The sequence below is a fragment of the Leuresthes tenuis genome, unplaced genomic scaffold, assembly GCF_036924035.1.
Source record: "Leuresthes tenuis unplaced genomic scaffold, fLeuTen1.0.hap1 SCAF_18, whole genome shotgun sequence".
NCBI classification, from domain to species: Eukaryota; Metazoa; Chordata; class Actinopteri; order Atheriniformes; family Atherinopsidae; genus Leuresthes; species Leuresthes tenuis.
Genome location: NW_027325372.1, coordinates 18,135,406 through 18,157,748, shown reverse-complemented (window position 1 = coordinate 18,157,748; position 22,343 = coordinate 18,135,406). Strand labels below are relative to the sequence as shown.

At 41.4% G+C, this 22,343-nt stretch overlaps 1 protein-coding gene across 1 annotated transcript; it reads right to left on the bottom strand.

The window, feature by feature from the left end:
- Positions 1 to 999: 999 nt before the first annotated feature.
- angpt2b (angiopoietin 2b) lies at positions 1,000 to 21,466 on the bottom strand. Its single transcript, XM_072370274.1, has 9 exons — positions 21,167 to 21,466; positions 16,561 to 16,716; positions 15,777 to 15,898; positions 13,716 to 13,948; positions 13,360 to 13,484; positions 9,309 to 9,410; positions 5,805 to 5,971; positions 2,716 to 2,846; positions 1,000 to 2,467 (listed from the first exon to the last, which is right to left on the bottom strand). The coding sequence occupies exons 1-9, from the start codon at positions 21,464 to 21,466 to the stop codon at positions 2,307 to 2,309; spliced, it is 1,497 nt and encodes a 498-aa protein (XP_072226375.1). The 3' UTR covers positions 1,000 to 2,306.
- Between the last annotated feature and the right edge of the window lie 877 nt (positions 21,467 to 22,343).

The following is a 22,343-nucleotide window of genomic DNA, read 5'->3' as shown; positions in this document are numbered from 1 at the left end:
GTTCTACAGTTACAACTGGCTGGCATAGGACCATACATTTCATGGCTGCTGGCATCGGATCCACTTGTAATACTTCTGGTTTTCTCTCATATTGGTCAGATCATCTGTTCAAAGCCATACATTTTATACCATACATAGATATTATCAGACACAGTAGCAGCACTGTCATCTTTTTTTTTTATATGGTTCCACTGTTGCAGCCCTACATTTGATCTACTTTTGTAGATTTAGTATTAATGTGTACAAAATAAACCATTTCCTTTAGTATTTTTTTCTTGAATACATTAACTGACATTAACCCTAATAGATGTGTCAGAACGCCAAGACTTGGCTCTGGATTCTATACATTACACGTAACGTCTCATATTTGCAGTCGCATTTGACTTGCGGCAACAGAGATGAATCACACAGAAGAGATGAGGTGTTTAAACACTCTCTGTCTGCCCTTCGCAAAAGGAAGCTCAGGAATCATTGCAGATTTTTGTAGATATGGCCAGCCGACATCCTCATGAGTCATCCTCCACTTAGCAGCGTCTGCTGTCCCCAGCGTACACCAGCAGATGCAGGTTACTGTTAGTTGAGGTGCAACCCATCCGCTTTCAAATGGGCACCGCTGGGATCAGTGTTATCGGATGATTCATCAGATCAGCTGTGCAAAGCGGTCCTCGTCTGACTTCCCGACTCCAGCATGTGTGGCTGTTTGCCTTCATGTCAGGTACACCAGCTTCAAACACCTGGCGCTGGGGCCTATAGACACCAAAGACTAGATAATAATTTATAGTTTAAACAAAATCCAAATTGAATTTACAGCTTTGGGTCCAGATGCTATAACAAATGTTTAATTTCTTAAAGTAAATCACACCAGTGGAAGTTCATGATGTACTGTTATGAGCAAAACCTCACGCAAGTAAAGGTTTATGAGAGGTGTGTGCGTGGAAAGAATTGGGGATATTTTATACTGAAAATCCCTTTGGGAGATACAGCAAAGGGCAAAAACTGTTACACTCACTGTTCTTTATGGTTGTGTTGTTTTATGAACGTGGTAAACCATTGAAGTGTGGGACATCTTAAACTGTGTGTGTGTACAGAATTACACCTTTAAACACTTTAAAACATGCACAAAAATGTACAAATTTCACTGTTAAAAAAAACAAGCAAGTTTATGAAACATTCATTGTGAAACTTCTAAAGCTGACGTTTTTCTTTTTTGTAAATCATATCACAAAGGCATGATAAAGGCACTTGTGTTAGATTTTAAACATATTTCCCAGAAGAATATTTAACAACAAATAAACATTTAAAAGTTTTCAGATCGAAAAGGAAGATTTCCGCAATTTTCAACCTGGGCATTAATATTTACTTGTAGCTATGTCAACTCTAAAGGTGACAGATGACGCAAACATCTGTGGGAAAATACAGGTTCAAATTGTTATTTAGTCTTGTGTTCCAATTAGTGTTTTTACACAAATAGATGGAAAACTTAGGTCCAGGTTGAAAAATCCTCTAATCTTCTTTAACTGTCAAAAAATGGTTGATACAGAGATTATTCATGGTTATTCCAATTTATCATTCTATGTAAGTTTTGAAGTACTGTTGTGGTTACTGGTGACATCATTTCTCAATTTTCAAAATATATTATTTTGATTGGAGCAAAGTTGATACCATAGATTTCCTGCCTGTTACACCCCAACAATCCTTAATATATAGCCTGGTTAAGTGTGTGTCCTCACTTCAGAGTTGACAGAATCCACAGTCTTCTGCTGAGATTCTTCATGCTGTCCACACATGATCCTCAAAGCATCCATTCAAGATGTCCAAAAGCTGAAACTGGCAACTGTGCTTAGGATTTCCTCCCAAAAAGAGACTGTATTCATCTGAAGGAATGCGGTTTAGGCCAAACAAACATTACTTCCTAACCCTAACCAGGTTGTTTTGATTCCTAAACCTTAACCAAGCATTTTAGTGCATAAACGTAGCCAAAATAGTGAGTGAAAATGAGAGTTTAAAACAAGATGTCCAAGGTTTCTGTCCAGCTGAAGTGTCCTCAGTGGTTGTCCTTGGACTTATCTCGTTGTGATGGGTCTGACTCTGTGACAGGCTTTTTGGAGCTATTTGAAGAAACAGTCATAGCTGTTGATTCAAAACTGCCTATATGTGTTCTTTTTCATGACAAGACAAACAAACTAGACGGAAGCTCAGATTGAAGGACTTGTTTCCCAAAATACACCTCTTCCTGGCCATTCTTTGTTATTTTGATCTGCATCGACGTAGAGCTCATAATCCGCCATCAAGGATGAGTCATGCCATCAGAAGTTAGCAGGGCGCACCATCATTGTTGTCATGGTAGCCATCAGATTTGGACCCTTCCAGTAGTACCACTTAATGCCATTGTAGCGAATCACATTGGATGAAGCAGGGTAATATATGCCATTGAGATTGGACGGGCCACAAGCATCAAACCACCAACCTGCAGAGAAAGTGTGTCAGAGAGTTCCAGGAAAAACATCAGAATCGGCTGAATACAAACTCATGAAACGTAACACCCAAATGTACAGCTGTAAGTCAGCAGTAACTATACTGGTGCAGAGGGAAAATGAAATGCACTGCAGGACATTTACAAGGGCGTGGGTAGAAGTGTTTAACAAGACGGGTTATAAAGACGGACAGATTGAGACGGGGGCAGATGAGTGGCACCATTTGATTGACGCAGTGTACCTCCTGATGCGAGCTGTGCGCACTTGCAGGTGCAGCGGTCATTGTCTCTGTCCTTGGTGCTGAACTGGCTTCCAGTGTGGGTGAGGCTGGTGGTTCGGCCGGCGGTGCCACCAAAACCCTCGACATGAAGGCTGGATTTCAGAGGGAGGGAAAAAGAGTAATTTCAGTAAATTATATTTCGGTAAATAGGTCACCCACAGACATTTCTTCTGAAGAACTTTTAAGGAATAAGGTTTATTAGCACACAAGAAGCCCACCTTGACCGGTAGTTTAATTTTTACCTTTTGTTTGATTTCTCAGCACCTGTGGGCACGTATGACCTTGGAATTTAATTTTGTCGAACCAAGCAAATAGCATACGAAGCAGGGCACAATCCAATGCTCATCTGTTTTGTAGCTACGGCTTGTCTCTTTACAATGTGAATTCAAATATCTAGTTTCCCAAAGATAAAGATGAGTATTGAAAAACAAAAAAAGAAAAAGAAAGTTATGTATTTTTGAAAGCCACTGTAGGCTCTTGCAGCCTTTTCAGTGAACTGGATTGAAGCTCCCCTTGGTTGTGATTGTTACTAAACATCAATGTGACGAAATAACCAAAAACATTTCTCATTATTTTTCTTCCATACTGTGCATTGTGAAACAACCCAGTCTGAAAGAAGTCCCTGCCCAAGTTTCATTTGTTCTTCCTAAAAAAGCAGCAACTGATTGAGTGTGTGCGTGTGTGTGTGTGTACATATGTGAGTAACTGCATTCTGTATAGAAGAGAGTGAACGAGGAGCGCAGTCCTGCTGCATGGCCTCTCCTCTGCCCTATTATTCTGTTTAGTTAGCGCTGGGCTCTCACCAGAGTTATCTGACTGTCTTCCTTCTCTGCAGCCTGGGGCATGCTGTCTGTGATGACTAAATGAAGATACCTACGCTTGGGTTTGTGAGTTCAAAGGCCAGGACAACACATCATGCAAAGAAATCAAGGTGCAGGAATGGTCTCAATAAGGTACATAGTCTTATCTGCAGCAGCAACATACCTTGAAAACTGGTAAATTCTTTTAGCTTTGATCGAACAGTCTCGCACCCATTATGTACCTTTATGTTCTGATACAAAGAAAAAAAAAACATCCACTCAAAATAGCCATCCCATTTACCATCAGTTTTAGACACACCAGTTAACCTTACATGCCTGTTATGGACTATTATAGGGAGCCAAAGTAGCCAGGGTAAACCTACCTATACACAGGAACAACACTGAAACTCCACACAGAAAAGCCTCACCCAAGATTCAAACCAAAGCCATCTTTTTGCAAGTCAACAGTGCAAACCACTCCACCAACCTACAGCCCACACCTATCTATTAGGACTTTGACATGTCTGTGTTATGGTCTTTATGGTGAAGTTATGTACTCTCACTTCTCAGTGCTAACTTTTTACCTTTGAAAGTTAAACTGAGGTCCACAGTATTTATTAGCATTGCAATTTTTATACTTTTCTGAGAACTCTATCCTTGGGTACAGAACAGAATAAGGAAATCTCTGTGAGCGGCAGGATGCAAGAGGAGAGTTTGAAATGACAGCAGTGGGGACGGGAATAATGATGGAATAGCAAAAGGAATGGGATGTTTTGTCAGGCGACTAAAGCTTTTCTTCCCATGATGGATTGGTGATTTCAAGTAAATGAGAAACTATCAAATTAGACAGGACGGTAACCGCAGGCTACAGGATATTCTATTGGAAATGAAGCCCCTTAAACATCTGCATTAGACATCCATACATATTGGCTGAGCTACTCTACCAGTACCGCAGACCACAGGTCGACTCTTTTCAAGGTGACTGTCGTTTTATATTGTTATTGTATGCATTAATAATAAAGATAGTGTTACGTTAAAGAATGTCTGCTACTTCCTTTACTATAGGGACCAGCTATTCTTGGCTACCTTAAAGGACAAGGTGGTCTGCCATGCCAATGATTTATGTATGAATTTTGTTAACTGAGTTTTAGGTGAAGACCTCCACGCCGCTCTTGGGAGCACACTGGATGCTGATGATGGGGGAAATTTCTCTGGCTGACTGACTGCAGAGCACCATAGCTCCGGCTTGGGAGTCAGGATATAAAACCACAGGCCAACCCACCATTTTCGGCGTGCATGTGAAGCTGGTACAGATTAAATTAGTACAGAATGCGATCTCAGATGAAGTAAGGCACTGGGGTGATTACAGTCATTCAGGTGCTTCACCTCACACAGAGTAGCCCGCAGCAGAATTGTGAAACATTCAGTTTTATCACGCTAATTATGTGGAAGAAACCCGGGCAATTGCAATTTGCTGCACTGTTATGGATTTTGGAAGCATATACGCACATGTGATTATGATTTGTCATCGCTCAGATCATCAGCCTCCATAAACTTGCACTAAACGAGGGCAGATTCCTGTGACGTTATATTGAATCTAACGGGAACTGTTTTGATATGCATGTTCTCTCCATCTGTTTGCGAAGCAGCACGGCTTCAGCACACCCACACATGATCTTGTTAGTGATTGCAGGGTTACCGAGGAGCTTTGTTCGAGCTGTCAGTCCCTGGCAGTGGCAGGTATACTCCTGGGGATGTTGCTCCCTGTGGGGAATGTCAGGGGCAGCATCCACTCTTTGTGGTGCGAGTAGAAAATGGAAACGGGCAAACGTGCTTCCAGACCTCCCACTTAGCTTTTCCCCTCAAATTATTTTTAAAAAAAAAGGGAGAAGAAGAAGAAAAAAAGTGGCACTTTATTGTAAGTGTGTGAGTATAATAGAGCTCAGGAAACTACTGCTAACACTTTCGAGGGTGTTGCTGTGCTGTTGCTTTGTCACATTTGAAGGCCTTGTGAAATTGAGAGAATGCCACGTTCATTTGATGAAAAGTGAAGGAAGGAATTTCATGGCAGATCTGAAAGTGTTTTATTGTAGCATGTTGTCACATTTTACCACATTAACACTTTAGGTAAATCGATTATTTCTTAATTTGGAGAATTCACTTCAAATACAGATTTTTCCTCCAAAAATAACATCCCTCCAAGCTTGAATATGAATGACACTTTTAAATTCGAGTTCGGTTTCAGGTTACCTGTAGTTCTTGTCCTCTCCGTCTGTGTAGAAGTGATCGTAATGTGAAAATGCTTCATTCCCCTCCCTGTCCTTCAGCTGGACGTGCAGACTGTATTCCCGGGAGCTGGTCAGCTTGTGGATGATATCATTCCCCAGCCAGTGTTCCCCAGACGGCTCTCCAAAGCCCTGGATTAGACACAAAGACACAGAAACAATAGAAAAAGAAAATATTCTAACAAGGGGGATGATTTTTCCAGCAGTCTGCCAAATATTTTTTGGAATTAATTTGAAAATAGAGCTCACTTTAAGAAGGCAGCATTTGTCATTCTGATGGGTTAAGGCAGTTCAGTGGGTTTAAAAAGTGAAACATTCCACCTCCAAAGCTTTTGGGATTAGTCAGTAGAGACATTAATTTACCTTAGTGCCCTATCAATGCTCCATTTGGACCTGCAACACTTGAATGAAAAAAAGAAAGAAAAGCTAAAGACTTTGTGAAGTAATCCACTGTTTAAATTCAAAATCTGGATGTGAACATAGGTTTCCTCAGTTTTTTGGCAAATGAAAACACATCACTAATACATATTTTCTAAAAAATTTGGAGAATGACAATGATGAAAGTCATATGCTCCTTCTCCTGCAGTTCCCAGTTTGAGTATGTGAGTAAGACCCGTTGTTGCAGAGATCTGAGTTGCTATTGCAGACAGCCCTCGTCTTCCTGCCGCCTGTGTGTGTATATTTATATATATAAAATAACTTAACTATGTCCAATCATTCTCCATAACAAAACTGCAAGCCTGTGTCAGTGCGAAAACTGTGGCAGTATCGCTCACTTGACAATGAAGACTTGATATTTAGATAATAAGAGAGACACCTTTCCCTCACCACTTTCCAGTAACACAAAAAATAAAGTGAGCTACAAAAAAACTGGTTTTAAGATTTAAGTATGCAGCCAATTAAAACAGAAGTTCTTGAATTTTTAAGAGCTTTCTTTATTCAGTGTATCAAATAATCAGTGTCTGTTAACAGTATTGCATACAGGCTTTAGCTTCTTTAGATGCTTTGGCAAAGTATTAAGTACATAAATGGTTCTGTCTTTCTTTCTTTCTTTCTTTCTTTTGCCTTCAGCTGCCAATGGTAAACAGGATATTTAAGGTTTTTTCGAGCACCAATTTGTGATAAATTGAAAATTCCTCTGAGGTGCTTGTGTTTGTATGCTGTGCAAAAGTAATAATGTTACAGACGGTGGCAGTGGCAAAGTAGAGTTAAGGAAAAATATACCAGTTTAAAGTGATGCTCATTAGCTGTGCTTGTCTCCAGGACACAACAGTTAGAGTGCCCTTAGTCTTAGAGTACTGGAATTGTTACTTGATGGGTGAGTACAGCTAACAGCACAGCAGTTATTTAAATGATTTACTGGCTCCACTTAATTTTCTTGAATGCAAAATGTCCATGTGGCAACACTGCCTGTGGTCAATGTATCTGTGTGACGCAAAAGTGATGAGGATTCCTTTCTGATTCACCGAACTGAGAACGCTCTGACTGCTGCAGGTAACACACTGGCTACTCAACGCCGCTTCAGAAAAAAGGAAAATCTGTTGGCTACCAATTGACATTTTAGCAAAGATCTGCCATTCAAAATAATTTGTCAGTTGTTCTTTGTTTTGGCACTTTGTGTACGTAAGAAAGCTAAAAAACGTTATTTTTTTTCAATTGGGAACTCCGACTTTAGAGTTTAAATGGAACGCGGCATTACATTTTCATTTAATTTTCAATTGTTGCTTTTAGGACTTTAGGACTTGTTATAAATACCCATTTCTCACTTATGTTAAGTTGCCCGTCCCCCTTTTTTTATTGTTTTATTTCCCAGAAGATATAAACACAGCATCACTGGGATTTTAACAGCTTTTTAAGTTCCACAATTTGAAACATTAACTCGTCTATAAAGAAGCAAACAGGTTCTTTTGAGCCTTTCAGCAGGAGCCGGTGCCTCTTTTGGCCCCACCCCCGCATCCACCCATGCATCAGTCAGCCCTTTGTGATGTGGAAAGACAGCAGTTGTATTTTAAGGGGAAAATGATTGTTTTTATCAGGGGAGTCTGGTGGCTTTAAAAAGAACAGAGACTGCTGTAATGGCTTTAGTCCCCCTCATCAGAACAGGCTGTCAGGCGGCTTGATAGAGTGGTGAAAATATAGTGTTCTCTGAAACTCTTTGGTAAGCTTTTCCTACGTGGCTGAAATATGTTCGGTTGTTTTTTTTTAGTTTCCACAACCATATTTCTTACTGCCTTCTTTACCCTCTGGATATAATATGAAGGTGAAAGCGTACTGAAACGATGGGGATGCCTGAAAAAAAAAGAACTTTTGATTGACGGTGAGCATATAAAAGGTCAAAAAGGTAATTACAGTATGAGAACATATTCATTTAGATATTCTCATTTGTTTCATTTCACTTTCGGGGCAGATTGAGTACTTTCTTCTTTCATTTGTTTCTTTACCTCTGAATCATAAGTGTGGCTGTCACACACTGTTTGTTTTTAGCCTTGAGTGAGAGCAAATATTTAGTAAGAGCTATGTTGCATTTATCATCTGACCAGCAGGCCCCGGCGCAACATTTGATCAAGTCTGAGTAGTTTCTGAGAATATGAAGCACGGACTGGGGCAGGGAGGCATTTTAGTACATATGTTATCTGCCATCTACAGGGCCCCAGGGCTCCCACGCCCCGGCTGGAGCCGAATGTTTATCATCCACTTGTAAAAATATTGGTCTTAAAAGAGTTTTTTTTCTTTTGTTGTTGTTGTTTTTTTATTGTCTCCCGCTTTTCGTTTGTAGTCACAGCCCCCTCTGCTTTCTATTTCCTAACTCAGCTGTGGCAATTGATTTGTTGGCGTGGATGAGAGGGCAAATTGCTGCTGCATTCAGTCAAAAACCCAAACCAGCATCACTCACTTGTTCTTCGGGTAATTTAACAGTTAAAGAGGTTTGCAGGCCTTGTTTTTTTCTATTGCGCAATCCAATTCAGTTACCATTGGAAAAACCTCTGATGAGATTTGAGTAAGCATCATTTAATCTCAAAACAAAAGCCAACAGTGTTAAAACGCAGCCAAAGTGCTGGAGCAACTTCATAGTCTTTTGTGCAGATTTACTCTCGATTGGTTTTTGGGGAGCTCGCTGGAAAGCTATCGGGATCTTAAAGATGAATACAAATGATAGTGTAATGTGAGTCACCGGTACATAACCTGTGTGTGTTTGTGCACGACTTTGTGTATGAGGCTGTGTGGGAGTTTGACACCGAGAGAGCGAGCGAGAGCAGGTGCAATAACACGGGGGGTGGCAGAGAACATGAGAGCAGCCAAATACAACAACCACAGGTCACCTGGGATCACAGGCTAGCCGGTCTCCCACGCCTCCTCATGCCAAACCACCCGTGGCTAATTATTGAAACCTCCTGTGCTCTCCTGCAGCGCAGCTCCAAACAGCCTACTGATAGCGATGCACACTTAGCCGATCGTCTGCAGAACGCACCGTTTTGTAGTCCTTCCACCCGCGATGGAAATCCACAGATCCGTTTCTCCTATGCTGCAGCACAGTCCAACCCCCGCCTCTGGTCTTCATGTCACAGAACACCTGGAAATACAGGACAGTTGCAGCTATATTTATTATTTTAGACCTGGGGATGAAAAGAAATCTGCTGGTCTGAATTAAAAAGCTTCATGCATCATAAGTTGTCACCGAATGACATTCTGAGGTTAGTCTGTGTTATCTAAATTAAGAAAATTGGACATGGTGTTATTTTTTTCAGCGTGCACACATTTGCCACAATCGTTTTCCTCTCTTCAGAGGAGGCACAGCGCTGATTTAGAGTCTGTTTCAAGCCAGCTGGTGAATGTCAGTTCACTATTCTCCACCATCTGCTGATAGAACTGTTCACTGCTGTCACTGATTGTTAAGCGAACACACAAGAGCTTTTTCAGTCCGCTGTGTCTGGGAAGTACCAGATTGGTACCAATAACAAAGTTTTACTTATGATTTACTTACTGATCAGCCTTATTATTATCTGAATTTTTGACCGTTCAAGTATAAGTATTGCATGTGCAGGTATCGGTAAATAGGGATTAACTTTATGTCAAATCTTACAGAACCAGACGAGGGAGAAGAAAGGAAAGTAGCAAGAAATAACACAAAGAAGTAAAACACACTATAGCCTTTCTGTTATTTGAAGGCTGCCTTGGAAGCATCAGGAAAATGGGGGGTAAACTACATTTCAGGGTGTCACACAATGATACAACCCAGGTGGGGAGGAAAAACTAACATCTCAGTATGTTCTCTTATCCCTTGAGTGGGGGTTGAGCTGGAGGAGGAGGCTGCAGCGTTTTGGGTTACAACACACTGTTTTCTTTCTTACTTGGCGGCACATTTAGCCACATGCAGATATGTTTTGTGGAGGAACCAGAAATGGGTTTTACTTATTCATCTAGTGACAGCTTTTGAAATCTACACTTGTTGTGGGACTTGTCTTAGGTGTTCATGGTGTTTAACTGGACAGATTCCAGCCTCTCGCACTCTGGTGTGGGGTGATGAGATGACAGAATGAGCTTCTCCCAGGGGTTAGAACATAATATACTTTTTATTAATTAGATCATTTTTAATTACACCTGTGTATTCAAGACAACACACAGTCCATTCCCTCAGGCTATTTATTTGAATCTTTATACAGTGTTGTCACCTCAAGTTATAAGTATAAGTAAGTATAATCAGTGCCGGTGCAACCTAGAATGCTGATGATCATTTGATTAAAGACCATTGATTTTTCAGACCACCCCTGAACGTGAGGAGCCGCCATGCTATATAGGTGCAGATGTGTCGACAGAATCTCAATGGCTTGTGGTTTTCTAGGAGTGAAATTAGACTTTTCAGCAATTTCCCAGGTTGAAAAAGTTGAATCAAGGTCAAAAGGCACTCTCCTCTACCCTCAAAACGCAGACTGGCACTGTGTTGTAATTATATTCCGGCACAAGAGCCAATTTTCTGGCCTCAAAGGCACAACATGGAATACAAAAACGGGGTCTTGAAAAAGAAATCTAAATCTAAGTCAAATTTACAAGTTGTTTGTGCGATTTAAATTTAATTCATATTTAATACTAAAGATTTATTTATTTGCCAAGAGGGAGGCACTTTATGCCCTAATAATTACAGTGAAGTCCAGGCAAGTTTAGAGCAGTGGTGATTTTAAAAAAAGTTACTTTTTGCTTTACTTAGGTTTAAGTAATTTGGTTGCTTTTTCTTTTTAAATAACTGTGGGTAAAATGCACAGATGCACAGCTCAATCTTTGGACTTGCCCAGAAAAGAAAAACCCAGTCAGTTTGTTTACATGAAATCAGTTGCAAAGCTGTCCAGTTCAGAACTCATTATGGGACTAATTTGCCATCAGATTGTTCATGCCATGTTTGTCAGTTGTTTTGGTCTGTGATGCTGCACTTCAGACGGAAAAAGTCAAATTGTGACAAGCTAAAAGGGGGGCATATCGACACCGATCGTTGCAAAGTCTGGCATATTTAGGTCAATAAATTGACTCCCCTTCCTTGTCTGTTTACTGGGATGAAAGACAGTAGTCCAATTAAATACCCAGTGGTATAGCTCAACTTAACTGTGCATGCAATGACTGGTTGTATTTAACTTCAGGAGCCCCCTGCATATGTAGTTCTCACATCATAAGCTTAAAAATCCACGTAACCTTGAATTAGATTGATGGGTTGATATGTTTCTTGTATATCTAAAATCTTAATTAAAATAATGTGTTTGTGAGCCTTTTGTCTCTGTTCAAACTGAGGAAATGCTTAGAAAATAGGCCAATTTTTATCTGCCCCATTTTATACAGCGACTCAGCTCCCCAGTCACACTGGAATTTAATGGCACAGATTGAAAGCAGTCATGATTTGGGGAGTACTAACTTGTATCAGTGGAAACGTACATTGGCCCCAGTTGGCAGGAAACACATGGCACCAGTGCCTAACACCTGGCTGCCTTGCCCACAGGAAATGAAGAGAAGGAGCTGGGGGAAACACAGGCAGGAGGAGATGCTGCCAACAGTAAACTAGACTGAAAATAATACATAACAAAAGCCTGTTTCATGGTTATTTTTCTGTTTTTTTTCACTCTGTTAAGTTCTGGGAGTTAGGATCCTATCCAAGAAGGCTAGATTTGATTCATAGAAATGATAGCCCACTGGTGGATGCCATAGTGACCTCCCTCAGATCAGTGCACGTACGTCCGAGGCTCTCTTGATTTTGCATTCAGCAGCAAACACTCATTGACCATGAAGCCTGCAGGACATAATGCTCCTGTTGCTTATTATTGTTGCTCTCTGTAAGACAGCATGGCATCTCCATCCAGATCGGTACCAAAGCCTTTGCAAATTACCATGAAATCAGAATAGTTTGTCCTTCCAATATTTATTGAATAGCCCACAGAATTACGTTGGACCGTACAAGTGGGGGCAAGAGCTTGAGATTACACCAGCTGGGAAGAGCCTGTAAAGTTGATGTAGTGAGTAAAACTTATCCTTGTATAATATACTGGGAGACACAAGGACAAAAAGCCTCACAAAACAGTTTCATGTCGGTGTCAGTTAGGTGATATTTGCAGGAAAAGGCCAATGCCCTTTAACTTTTATACTCCCTGGAGCCCTTTGTTCTGGGTCGGCTGTAAAACTGCTGCCAACGCTTTTGCCTGGTTTCCTAAACACAGCACATTTAGATTGCAGAGGTAAGTCATTTATTTCTATGACTTAATAGATTAATTATTTGTTGTGCATCATTTCTCTTGCAACAAATTGGGAAGGCGTGCAGCGGTGGATTTGTAGAACTGATTTAATAACACCGGTGTCACTCATTCATTGCTCAAAAGCTGTTGAGTTACAAATCTAATTCTCCGTTGTATTTCAGAATTGTCTTTAGCGTCTTAATTTGTCCTAGCAGATGTGAAGCTGTTCCTCGTTGTATTAAGATGTTTTTTCTCAGGTAAAAGTTTCACAATGTAATCTAAAAAAATAATAAATTTTTTTCTTTAAAGAAAAAAGAAAAGGAAATAAAACTTCCATGGCTTAAACTGGTATGACTTTAGACCTTTTTTCGTCGACATTTGGTTCAGTGAATATGCTAATCTGGCCCTGCCCACACCACAGATGACCCTGTTGACACAGGTACAGTCAGTTCTTTGTGCCAGAGAACAATCCTCAAGAGGAGAGAGCTTGATTGTAAAAGTTTGCATGCAAGTAAAAAGATCAGAATAGTAAAGGTATTTGCTTTTTTTTTCTTCACTCTCAAAATGATCAGAAATCCCTATTAGACATGCACCACTGGCCGCTAGCAGCTAGGAAGAGCATTAAACACATTAAACATCATGTGGACATGTTAACAGGGTTAGAAACGGGATTTCTAGCAAAGGGAGACTTGAATATTTATCGCATTTGTGACAGTTTCACAGAGTTTAAACCTTAAGAAGTTACAGCTTGCGCGGGAAAAAGTAGATGTGATAAATCTTTGGAGCCTGCTTATGGGGTTAAAGCTTCACTACCTTGACATCCTGGGTGGAGTTGTGCAGCCGTATGCTATATACTCCACTCTCTTTTGCTCCAGATCGCAGAATCTCAGCACAGTCCCTGAATCTAAGTGGCTCCTTCTCGGGCACATTGGAGATTTCTGCAGAAATATGAAAGCACGTGTTGACAGACTGAAACTTTGAGAGTTTTCTCTCTATGTGAGCTCTCTGCTTTAACCCTTGATGTAAACATGTGATGTGCAGAGATCTGAATTACAATCTGCTGTGGATCACCTATTGCCTACATGAGACTGTGATGCTGTAATACTATATCACTTCTTGTGTACATTTAGAATAACTGATGAAAGCACTATAAACTCACTGGTCCTTACCATTGCAGTGATTGACTTTAGTCAGCAGCTGCTGGACAGTGTCTGTGAGCACAGCCTGCTGTTTCTGTAATAATGTGCTGTTGAGCGTAGAACCTCCAAGTTCACCCTGAAGCTGACTGACCAGTCGACTCTGCCTCTCCAGAAGATCTTGGAGCTGCTGCTTTTCACTCTCCAAACCCTGCAGCTCCCTCCCATAGCGTGCCTCCAGCGCTAAGAGTCTTTGTTCCAGAAAACTGAGGTTGAAACAAAAGGTCAGAAATCAGGGAAATGAAATCTGAGCACATAGTATTGTATCAGTGTAAGATGCTCATTGCATTAGATGAAAAAAAAAAAAAAGTGGACCATCCATTCAGTATTTACCTTTCACAGTGGATATTGCATAAACTTTCACATTTACATGAGGATGACTAATTGACATCAGCGCAACAGTCTCATTGGGTTAACATCATATAAACACCTGTACCGCAGCAGCGCTCACAGATGGCCCAGCGCGCTAAGACGCTCAATCATAGCAAGATGGCAACAATCTGACAGTTTGCGTTTGTGTGTGTGTGCCAGCCTGCACGAGGGGGTACACCCCCACCTCCAAATGAAGATCATAAATCCCTGCAGCTTGATCTTTATGGCTTTGACTAATGACTCTGCTGCCATTATTTATTGAAGCAATCCACCCACCCAGATTGAACAAGCTACTTCGAAGCGCACATGCACTGACTAGGCTGAAGATAGATCCTCATTGTCTTAGTTTAGGGAGTGACTCAATATGTGGCTTGGAGAGAAAGGGGGGGGGAATCAATCCAAATAATTTTTTACATCACTTCTGATTCATGTCTGCTTTGTGGGAAAACACTCAATAAAAGTGGCAAAGCAAGCTAACAAATTGTTCTCCGTTGTGTGTGTTTTCCAAAGTGTGGAACATGGCAAAAAACCAGCGCAGCGATGTTTAAACAGTTGGGGAGTTGACAGAACAAATATGCCGTTTTGGATCACGTTGCATCCTGAGCATTTAAACTGTTATGCTTATGATTTTGTGCTATTTATTATTATTATTGTAATACTTACAGTCGCTATTAGTCTGCTCTCTGTCTCTCTGCAGCCGTGCTGCACTTCCTGCTAGTACTATTTTGCATGTAATGCCTATAAAAACAAACATTTCTCTGCCTTTTTTTGTTTTTTTCTTAGCTTGGCAGCAGTTCAGAAACGACAACCGTAGCTTACTCCAACCAATGCGTCCATTATTTCCCTTTTACTCCACAGCTGGCCAGGTGCAAATATGCTGTTACAAATCAGATTTCATGAAAGCTGTCACCCTTGTCGAGACGTCTTAATTTGTTTACATGTCAGCCGTGTTACCACCTTGAAAGACGAGGGCTAAAGGCCAGAGCAGGTCAAAATGGGACCAAATGTGCAACAGGTGTTGATACTGGGCCACTGTGGCCTCCCTCGGTCACACTTTGTACAGATGGATGGAAGGATAAACAATCAGATACAAAGGATGAAAACACTCCCTTTCACACTGTCTACAGCCCCAGTTCGTAACCCCTCCTGGCCCTTACTTGACCCCCCTGTTCAAAGAGCAAACACTGGGAAACACGTCCTAACATTCACTGGCACACCCACATAAACAAATATTCCTATGCATTATATTGTTATTCAGTGTTCTTTTTTTCAGAATTTCATTCTCTTTTCTAGTTGTTCCAGGAGGACCGGTTTCATGCATGAACGTGAATAGTATTTTACACTAAAGATTCTTTCTATTCTGCCATCCAGTGGTTGCATTTTGTCATTTACACCTCGTTTCGTGAACAAGCAAAAAAAATGGCCCGACCAGCAACTGAGGCCAAAACAAATCTAAGGAACACCACCCCCTCTTTTCCTGGGAGGTGAATACAGAAGAGTAAAGCAATATTAATTAACCTTTACTCCAAACTCTCTACCAGCACCTTAGCTGAAACGAGAGATCTAACAATGAAGCGCTCAGACTCGCACACCGAAAGTTTTGCAGTGCTCAAAGAAAGATTTTGCTGGGTATTTGTTTATTTTTTACCTAGGTGTTTTTACCTGTTTTTATCACCGAGGCGTGAGATCTCTTGAGTCTGCAGGAGAATATGTTTCTCCAGACGGTTTGTGAAGAGCGAGTACTCGAGCAGCTGGATCTCCAGGCGACTTGTCTGGTTTAACACCTATTAGTGATAAGAACGAAAGAATGAGTCAGTCACAGTGTGTGCAGATAAAAGGATGACTGACAATGAGAGTGAGGGATAAATTCCTAAACAGGACCCTTGGGGATAAACAGTGACACATAACGCATCATAAATCCCATAATTTGCCAACTTTGATCTTGTAATCAAAACTTGAGCAAGAATGATCTCATATGCACCTGTGACATGCTTTGAAGTTGCAGTTGAAACAAAACTGGAAACAAAGCAGCTTTGGTATTTATACAGGTTGCAGTTTTCTATTGACTTTGATAAGGAAAAAGAAAACATCAGGACCAAAACAGCCCAATCTGTAATAACAGCTTTGTGGCATGATTGAAGACACATCTGTGTTGTGCTACTGAGGTTTATATTTTAATTGGCTTGTTGTCAAACACAGCACTCGGCTCATTGTGTCAATCAGAGCCTGTCGAACCAAATAGCAGCTGCTTTAAAGCAGCTACCGCCACCTTTGGGCGCAGCTTCACAGCAGGTTACATCTGATTCATATTTAATTAGCTATTCACTACGTGCTTTGCAAGGAGTATCATTTGTTTTTGCATGGGTGTTACCCCCACAGTTAATCATTTGGCTTGGCTGCGAGCAAGTTATCCCAGTTTCACTTGAGCCCTTCCTAACGGACTCACCTGCGTCTCAACGTCTGTCAGCTTGCGAGTTTGCTCCGCCGACTGGCTAAGGAGATTGGTTCCCATCTCCAGCATGGCAGCGGTCTGGGTGTGCACGGCAGATCTCTTGATTTCCTCCATCCCAGAGCGCACATTCTCTTGGATGAAGTTCTCGAGCTGAAGAGACATTAAGTGGACTTGGGATTTTCTAGTTCCGTTGCAGTGACAGTAATATTTTAGCAGGATATGTCCCTTTACATTAACTGACAGCTTGTATGAAAGGGGTCTAGACCCCAGTCTTCTGAGGCTCTATGACGAAATTGTGGAATTTAAGGTCTCTAGTGTCTCGCCACCCATCTCTCTTGATCAGTCTCCTCATCTACCTCAGGCAAATACTGACTCTTACATTAATAAATGGTGAAATTCATTTGACTGGGTATTCAGAAAAGGCAGTGAGTGTATGCTCTTGAAGTTTTGCCATCATGTGCAAAAGTTCAGGGATACTGGCATATTAAACCCAACACAAACCCAGAGTAAGAGCCATTGGCAAAATTCAAACGCATCTTACACAAGAACCAAGAATAGGGTGGCCTTCATCTTCTCAAATATATAGATTTTTTAATAATGTGGTCTGTTTGAGCAAACTGCAAGTGGAAGGCAAAGTCTACTTTTCTGGCCATGAAAGATAAAAAAAAAATTTGTAACAAAGCAAAGAAGAATATTGAATTGTAGATATTTATAACTCTTCTCGGGAGAAGAGATCAGACTTGACTCATTAAACCACACAACTGGAAAATTAAGTCTCAAAGGAGAAAGCACTCAAAAAAATCATCCAGCTAATGAGTTGGTATCCACAAAAACTGAGCAGAATTCAAATCAGACTACAATTGTTGGATTGTTTTTGTTTGCTTGTTTGTTTGTTTAACATTTCAGAGAGAAATGGGGTTATGATGATGTGTTAAAACAAATTTTTTATGAAGTCGAGAAAGTACTGATCCATGTGGGCAAATAGAAATGAATCTCCAATTAAATCGCTGGCCTGCTGGTAATCTTTCCCTCTTTGTCTCTGAGATCCTTTTGAACTTTATCCCCAACTCCCACTTTAAAGTGTCCCTGTTCATGCTTGCTCTGTAATCATCTCACGCATTTTGCTACTTTAGGACCACTGAGACGGGAGGAGAAAATCCCTCCAAAACAAAGGTTATGAAGAGATTACTAAGCCGATTAAAGCCATCTCCACAGGAAGAACCGAAGATCTCTGCATCATAATCAGCCTTATGCATTCAAGCTGCTATCAGCCGCACATCCAAAGTATTCCAATTACAGCCATTGTATTAAAGCTGAGGTCTTGATACGCTTCATCTCGCTCTGCCAGTTGTATTAATTGGAGTTTTGTCACATGCTGCACCAGCCAGATAAGTCACTTTTGGGATGTGATATGATTGTGTTTTTTTTTCTCTAAAAGGGTCATGGAAGGGATCAGTGCTGAGAAAGTCATGGGAGTTGTATTATTTGATATATTAATTAATTAGCCGCTAGATGCATTTGTTATCCATAATTACAAATGACACAAACATATCAGCTGGGTGTTTTTGTAAACGATACAGTCATATATATAACTAACTATAATGTCTGTGATACACATGAAAAATGAAAAATGAAAAATTAAAGACTTTTTGTCATTCAATGAAATATTCTATCTTTGCCTAAATGAACTGACTTCAAATTAACGTTTAGTCAAAATGATTGATCCCTCTAAATCTTGTCATAGATCTATTACCTTTATATTTTGTCAAAATAATCAAGTTGCTATCCAGACGTGCAATCAACTTGGTTTCATATCATTCCACCATGAAAACTAACTTCTGTTAAATGCTCTGAGCAGATTAAAGGGATTCTTGTCAAGCTCAGCTGCACTTTGTGTATGTTGCTACATTGCTGATGCTTGCATGCTAACACGCAAAACTCCTATACTTTTTTACTCAAAAAAATTATTTATAGCTAGCAGTATGATGGCATGTGAATATACTCCCTTTTATATATCTGTACATACAGGATTGATAGAATAGTTTACATAGTTTAGTTTACACTAGCTAAAGCAAGGCAGAAACATCCACAAAATCCAAATATTGCTCCCACTCTGCAGAGTAATGTAACATGAACAGACTCCATTCAGCTGTTCACACGCTGTGGTGTTTCTGCTAGGAATGACTTTCAGGGAGAATTCTTTTATTTCATTTATTTGTTTACAGTGCAGGATGTACCTTAACAGCTTTCCTAATATTGTATCAAAGCCCACCCAATACCTAATAAAGCGTTTTATAGGCTATCCCTACGTGAGCTCACAGATTTGTCAGTTTCCAAAGTGAACAACATACCTCAGGTACTGGTTTGCAGACCTATTAGAGGGGAAAAAACTCAGGTTAACATGAGTAGCCAAGCTACTCTGATCTCCATGTAGTATTTCTCAAATAGCATAATCCGTAAAGCCCCTTAAAAGTACTAACAAACACACACTTGGATCCCAATTTCCTGCGCTCAGGGAAGCAAAAGGCTAAAAGGGCAAGATAGAAAGGGGGAGTGGGGTTATGTCAGGTTTAGTCCTAAAGAAAATGAACACTCATCTTTTCTTGAAAACAACAGAGAAAGAATCCGGAGCATTAATACAGTCCTTGGAGATTCCACTGCAGAACATGGTGGATTATTGTGGGCGCTCCTAATTCTGTATGTGTGGGTGTGTGTTTCCTTTTCAAGGGGTTTGGGTTGGAAGGCTCATAGAGAGGGTCGTGGCGTCCCAGGGGAGCTTTGAGTGAGACCGTGCAAAGTTTCACATAGACACCAACACACACATGCCTGAAGCTCTTCCACATGCACATCGCCCATTTCTCCAAACCCCTCATGCAGATAAGCTTAATGAGCTCCACAAGGTGCTGAAAAGGCTTTGCCGTCTGTGGTCAAAGGTCTGTATACCCTCGTGCATAACTAAAAGAGTCGCTCTAGGGTCATGCTATGTTTATGTGGAAATCCCACCTACAGTGCGATCATTTATGCATCACTTTGCCTGGTGGGGGTTACTTGTTGAAAGGTTGGATCTTTGTGTTCATTCCAGACATTATGTGGAAGAAGCTGGCAGCAGAGCAAGATGTGTATCAGAAGAGATTTTCTCTCGATGTGAAAGGGGATTTAAACAGCATCTCCATCACAGCGGCTTATAAAACCCTTTATTTTTAAGGCGTATTTTAATCAACATTACTATAAATGTGTCAGGGTTTGCCAAATGGCTGATTTTCAACTGTTGGGTAAAAGGGTAAAAGGCTTTTAAAGAATGGAGCAAGAAGCATGTAAAGTAAGACAGACGGCGTGCAAAAATACAGGGGATGAGTTAAACAAGTGATCTGTACTCTTCAATCTGCATGCACAAATAGTTGCATGTGTTACATACACTTACATACATGCATTTTGTCGTCTTTCACACACATTCACCCAGTATGGCTTCATAAGGTGCTTCCTATGGAGGCTGCGTCAGATAGTGTTTGCTTTGACCGCATGTTCGGTGAAGCGTTTTGAGCAGGATAAACAAAGAGTTTGAGACGTGTCGGTCGATGAGACATCACCTGAGTGGTGCAAAATGTTACAGATGGAAATTAAGTGGACGCTCACAACGCGCCCGGAGAGCTTGTGGTGAGAGCGAGTGTGAGAGTGGGAAGTGACAGAAGCACAGGAAGAGCTTTGGCATTCATAATGACCCGCTCTGAAATCCTGAGCTATAATGAACATGTTTACTCTCAGTCGGCCAATCTCAACCCTTGACACAAACATTCATAATCATCCAGGGGATTTGTATGTACCATAAATATTTTGTGTAATATGCAGACAAGAATAGGGAGACGGGTGGAGAGGGGTGACATGTCAGTCAGGCGGTGATAGACAATGGCCTAACACTGATTCTCTGCCCATATGACCTTAGCTGTCGAAACTCTATTGTCGAGTCACTTCTAATCACATCTTTTCATTTTTGGCAGTCATAATCTGCGCTAAATGGAACTGCAAAGGCCAAGTGTTGAGTGAGGCACGAATGTGCACGAATGTGTCAGATAAACAGTTTTTCACAGAGAAAATAGTTTTTTTTAGTTTTTATTTTATTTTATGTAAGCTGAGTTTTGGAATGGATTGATTTAGGCCAACTTTGGCTTTTAAATTGACCTACACATGTTGCCTGTTGGGGCGCGGGGGGAGGGGGGGACGACTCATTTGGAGGGTTTCAAGTGTGTGAGACATATTTGGCGCAAGCTGCCATTAGCAAATATAGCTAAACTCCTCTTGCATGCAATAGGGAGTTCTTGCATCCCAGTGGTCTTAAATACTGACACACACTCATACACCAGGCATTGTCATGGAGCCAGATATGTACACAGGAAGCATCCAGGAAATCCCAGCTAAGCGCTGAACTTATCAATATTGAAGACCTGTCAACAAAATTAATTAGATTGTAGAGGTCCACTGCTTTGTTTTACAGTATATTGTCTTAAGATCTGCAGGCTACAGAGAGACATTTGGAAAGGAAAAGAAGAAGACAATTTGATATGAAAAGATGATGAGCTGTGAGTCAACAGTTCAGAGAGCTTACCTTCAGCAGCCACTGAGTATTATTCTCCATGGCACTCTCCAGACTCTCCAGCTTCCTCTCGTTCCACGAAGGCCTCTCCTTGGACTCTTCCGCATCAGACTCGGCCTCAGGTGGGGAATCTCTTTGCAAGGTATTGGTGACTTGAAAGTCCTTTACTGGATGGCAGTGCTCCACCTCAGGGAGGATGAAGGTGTAGCTGCAGGAGCCGTGCTGCACACGGTGCTGCTGGCGCTGGGAGCCAATGGCAGCGGCCAGCAGGTAGGCCAGGTAGGCGAGGGTCGGGGCCAGCAGGCGGCCCATGTTGGGGTAAAAAAAAAAAAGGGGGGGTGGAGGGAGAGTGGGAGGGAGGGAGGGGTGGAAGAGAGGGGAAGAAGTAGGTTGGTCAACCTGGTTAAGTGGACTAGTGGGTCAGGTGGGGTTCTTTTTAGTTATCTGTAACTCTATCTATCCTTTTGCTGAAATTTCCCTCCAGACTCCGACTCAGACGTCTCCTTTCCTGTCTTCTCAGTCCAACTCCTGCTGCTCCACTCTCTGTTTTATTCATTAAACTTTTCCTCTTTTGGCCAGTCCTCCTCTTTGCAGTTGCATCCAAAATCTTCTTCAGCCCAATTTGTGCTCCCGCTGTTTTGCGTGAGGGCGGACAGAAAACACACACAGGAAAAAAGGGATTGTTTCCTTTTGTAACTGCAACACTCACCCAGCGCATGTAGCTCTGCCCAGGAAGCCAACAGCAGACTCCCAAACATTTGTGCCTCCTCTGAAAAGTTGCTCACCTCACTGCTGTCTTTTCAGGCTGCTGGAGTCCATGCGTTGGTCTGGAGGAGAGGGGAGAGAAGGGCTGGAGTGGTGAGTGGCCTGTTTCAGGATGTTGGCTGAAGCGGTAAAGCTCTTAAATTAGAGAGAGAGAGAGAGGGAGAGAGAGAGAGAGAAAGTGTGTGGCGTGTGTCTCAACATACACACAACCCCACACACCTCCTTGGTACATAATCACTCAACCACCCTTCCCTCTTTTACTTTCTCCCTCACTCTTACAGCTCTTCTGTTTGCAGGGGTTAGAAGAGGAAGCTACAAAAATACACACTGCTCACTGCAAGAGCAAAAACTAGGAACTTTCTCTGAGAACTTTTTGCTCCCTCCCATTCTCTGTCTCATTTTGTCTCCATCAGCCTTCTCTGTG